At 44.8% G+C, this 4,401-nt stretch overlaps 1 protein-coding gene across 1 annotated transcript in view; it reads right to left on the bottom strand.

Annotated features, from left to right (window-relative positions):
* LOC107299795 (collagen alpha-3(IX) chain) overlaps positions 1-3,164 on the bottom strand; it is a 20,478-nt gene extending 17,314 nt beyond the window's left edge. The window contains exons 1-2 of the mRNA XM_015829133.1: positions 3,120-3,164; positions 1,030-1,083 (exon numbers count right to left, since the gene is read on the bottom strand). Coding sequence (XP_015684619.1) covers positions 1,030-1,083; positions 3,120-3,164 — 99 coding nt within the window. The remainder of the gene's footprint in view (positions 1-1,029; positions 1,084-3,119) is intronic.
* Between the last annotated feature and the right edge of the window lie 1,237 nt (positions 3,165-4,401).

Raw genomic sequence — 4,401 nt, 5'->3', positions numbered from 1 at the left:
TGTTCCTCAACCTCGGCAACTTTAAGACGTGTGGAGTTCAACTCCCAGAATTCCCCAGCCACAATGGAAAGAAGAGTGTTGGGAGGACTGAAGAGCAGACTGGACAATTGGATATATTCTACCTCAGTGTTCCTCAACCTCGGCAACTTTAAGACGTGCGGACTTCAACTCCCAGAATTCCCCAGCCACAATGGAAGAAGAGCGTTGGGAGGATTGAAGAGCAGACTGGACAATTGGATATATATTCTACCTCAGTGTTCCTCAACCTCGGCAACTTTAAGACGTGCGGACTTCAACTCCCAGAATTCCCCAGCCACAATGGAAAGAAGAGCGTTGGGAAGATTAAAGAGCAGACTGGACAAATGGATATATATTCTACCTCAGTGTTCCTCAACCTCGGCAACTTTAAGATGTGTGGACTTCAATTCCCAGAATTCCCCAGCCACAATGGAAAGAAGAGAGTTGGGAGGATTGAAGAGCAGACTGGACAAATGGATATATTCTACCTCAGTGTTTCTCAACCACGGCAACTTTAACATGTGTGGACTTCAACTCCCAGAATTCCCCAGCCACAATGGAAAGAAGAGCGTTGGGAAGATTAAAGAGCAGACTGGACAATTGGATATATTCTACCTCAGTGTTCCTCAACCTCAGCAACTTTAAGACGTGTGGACTTCAACTCCCAGAATTCCCCAGTCACAATGGAAAGAAGAGTGTTGGGAGGATTGAAGAGCAGACTGGACAATTGGATATATATTCTACCTCAGTGTTTCTCAACCTCGGCAACTTTAAGACATGTGGACTTCAATTCCCAAAATAGCTGGCTGGGGAATTCTGGGAGTTGAAGTCCACACATCTTAAAGTTGCAGAGGTTGAGAAACACTGGTCCACACCTACTTGATCTGCTAACAATATAAAATCCTTGGTAATGCCACTACAAGCTGGATACGGATACAAATTGCAGCTGCCCACCCTTTGTGGGAACAGTTACTCTTTCCATCCCAAAATTATCTTCTGAATTTGACTGACCTGGAAACCTGTTACACCTGCTGCTCCGATGGGTCCTTGTAGACCAGCTTCTCCCTGCAAAAAAAAAAAAAAAGAGGGGGGGTGTCAAGGCAGATAGTACTGTCTTCAGGAACATCAATTTCAGGGTGACCATATTTTAAGTAGGAAAAAAACCCTGTTACAGGTAGCCCTCAACTTAAAACCATTTCAATAAATACATTTCAAGCCCTCTTGCAAAATGTTACAGGCAGTCCTCGGCTTACAACAGTCCGCTTAGTGGCCATTCAAAGTTACAATGACACGGAAAAAAGCGACTTATAACCATTTCTCACACTTACAACTGTTGCAGCGTGCCCATCGTCAGGTGATCAAAATTCGGGCACTTGACAACTGGCCCATATTTATGACGGTTGCAGTGTCCCGGGATCACGTGATCCCCTTTTGCAACCAGCAGAGTCAATGGGGAAGCCAGATTCACTTAACAACCATGTTGGTAACTTAACACGTGCGGTGATTCATTTAGCAACTATGGCAAGAAAGGTTGCAAAAGGGGGCAAAATTCATTTAACAATGATCTTGCTTAGCAATGGAAATTTTGGGCTCAAAAAGTACTGGTAGTCTTTGATCATAAGTCAAGGACAGCGGTGGGGTTCAGCCAGTTTGCACCACTTCGGCAGAACCGGTAGCTAATTTTTTGTTGCCCAGACCCAGAATGGACTTCCAGAAGTGGCATCCACACAGAGAATTGGGTGTTCACTTATTTGAATCCCACCACTGGTCAAGGATTACCAGTACTTTTATTCACCTGTATCCTGCTTTGGAGAGAGAGAAGGAGAGAAGGAGAGAGAGAGAGAAGGAGAGAGAGGAGAGAGGAGAGAGAGAGGGAGAGAAAGAGCAAGAGAGAGAGAAGGAGAGAGAGAAAGAGAGAAGGAGAGAGAGGAGAGAGAAAAGAGGGACGGAGGGAGAGAAAGAGAGAGAGAAGGAGAGAGAGGAGAGAGGAGAGAGAGAGGGAGGGAGAGAAAGAGAGAGAGAGAGAAGGAGAGAGAGAAAGAGAGAGAGAAAGAGAGAAGGAGAGAGGAGAGAGAAGAGAGGGAGGGAGAGAAAGAGAGAGAGAGAGAGAAGGAGAGAGGAGAGAGGAGAGAGGGAGGGAGGGAGAGAAAGAGAGCGAGAGAGAAAGAGAGAGAGAAGGAGAGAGACGAGAGAGAAGAGAGGGAGGGAGAGAGAGAGAGAGAGAGAGAGAGAGAGAGAGAGAGAGAGAAATGTTAAAAAGAAAAAAAAATGGACATCTTCACCCATTTTGACTCTGGAATCCAACCTAATGTTGGCTTCAGCCCTACCACACCGATGACCTGATAAAATGTAGTTCTTGGGCAGAAGGAAGATTATCCAATTCTGGAGTGCTGTCCAATTTTTGCTCCAAAAGACGCACTAGGGCTTATTTTCCAGTTAGGGCTTATATTTGGGGAAATACGGTACTAAATGCGTCTGTCTGGCTGACGATCTTAACTGGGGCTTATTTTGGGGGTGGGGCTTACATTATGAGCATCCTGAAAAATCGTGCTAGGGCTTATTTTCTGGTTGGGTCTTATTCGGGGAGAAACCCGGTAGGTCCAGAAATGAAATCCTGAGGAAGGCTGAAATTATTTTATTGAAATTGGCTTGAATGCAGGGGTCTCCATACTTGGCAACTGGAAAGGCTGACTCATAACGCACCTCTCCTGGCAGCTGGACAACAGTAAATAAGGGAGGAAGGGAGGGGAATGCTTTTGGAATGTGTTGGGAGATAGGAGGGAGGTGAGGAATTTATGTGAGCCATTTTCGGCCTGAGAAAAACCTGGCACTTCAAGGCTGTGCGATGGGAATGAATGAACCTTTATGATCAAAGTATAACATGTATACAATGAGATTGGCTGAGCCTCCCTGCATGCCCCCACCACCACCACAACTCACAGTGACTACAAACCCACCAACTTATTACACCCTGTGAGCTAATTGCACAGCACGAGTCTATCATGCATAAAGTTATGTCCCGTTCAGGAGCCTGGCAGCCCATGGATAGAAGCTGTTCTTCAGCCTGTTGGTACGGCTGGCTATATTTTTATATCTCCTACCCGATGGTAGGAGAGTAAAGAGATAACAATCAGGGTGTGAGTCATCCCTGAGAATTTTCCTCACTCTTCCAAGGCAACGGGCCCTGGCGATGTCATCCAGTGGTAATAATAATAATAATAATAATAATAATAATAATAATAATAATAATAATAATAATAATAATAATAATAATAATGATGATGATGATGATGATGATGATGATGATGATGATGATGATGATGATGATGATGATGATGATGATGATGGTGATGATGATGATGATAAAGTTGGAAGGGACCTCGGAGGTCATCTAGTCCAACCTCCTGCTCAGGCAGGAAACCCTATACCATTTCGGACAAATGGCTGTCCAGTCTCTTCTTAAAAACATCTAGTGTTGGCGCATTCACCGCTTCTGGAGGCAGGTTGTTCCACTGGTTAATTGTTCTAACTGTCAGGAAGTTTCTCCTTAGTTCTAGGTTGCTTCTCTCCTTGATTAGTTTCCCTCTGTTGTTTCTTGTCCTGCCTTCAGGCACTTTGGAGAATAGCTTGACTACCTCTTCTTTGTGGCAGCCCCTGAGATATTGTAACACTGCTATCATGTCCCCCCTCGTCCTTCTCTTTGTTAAACTAGACACACCCAATTCCAGCAATCGTTCCTTATATGTTTTAGCCTCCAGTCCCCTAATCATCTTTGTTGCTCTTCTCTGCACTCTTTCTAGAGTCTCAACATCTTTTTTACATCGTGGTGACCAAAACTGGATGCAGTATTCCAAATGTGGCCTTACCAAGGCATTGTAAAGTGGTATTAATACTTCACGTGATCTTGATTCTATCCCTCTGTTAATGCAGCCTAGCACTGTGTTGGCTTTTTTGGCAGCTGCAGCACCACCCTCTGTAATACCTTCCTGTCCACAGCTGTCAAGCCAGCATACAAAACCACGATACAGTGTGTGAGGACGCTTTCAATAGTAGACCGGTAGAAGAAAGTCATGTCGTTGCTCTACCCTGTTCTTCTGCAAGACCCCGAGGAAGTGGAGCCTTCCCAAGGTGCAGAATTTTTTCCCCAAAATAAAAAGAACATGTTGGATTGATGGAGAATGGACGATGGGTGACCCAAGTGGGGAATTTTTTTATGCGAAAAACCCAGAGCCAGCTTCGCTTCTTCTGTGCCTGTATGGATCTATCAGTAAAGTTATACTCTTGGTAAAATAACGTCCCAGGAGTTTCTTTTGCTCCATATGCCAACAGGACAGTTGACAGCACCTTTAAGACTTGTGGACTTCAACTCCCAGAATTCCCCAC

This window comes from Protobothrops mucrosquamatus, unplaced genomic scaffold (genome assembly GCF_001527695.2).
Source record: "Protobothrops mucrosquamatus isolate PMUCROS unplaced genomic scaffold, P.Mucros_1.0 scaffold5486, whole genome shotgun sequence".
Taxonomy (NCBI): Eukaryota; Metazoa; Chordata; class Lepidosauria; order Squamata; family Viperidae; genus Protobothrops; species Protobothrops mucrosquamatus.
Note: the sequence above shows the minus strand (reverse complement) of the source record. Positions and strands in the feature narration are given on the sequence as shown.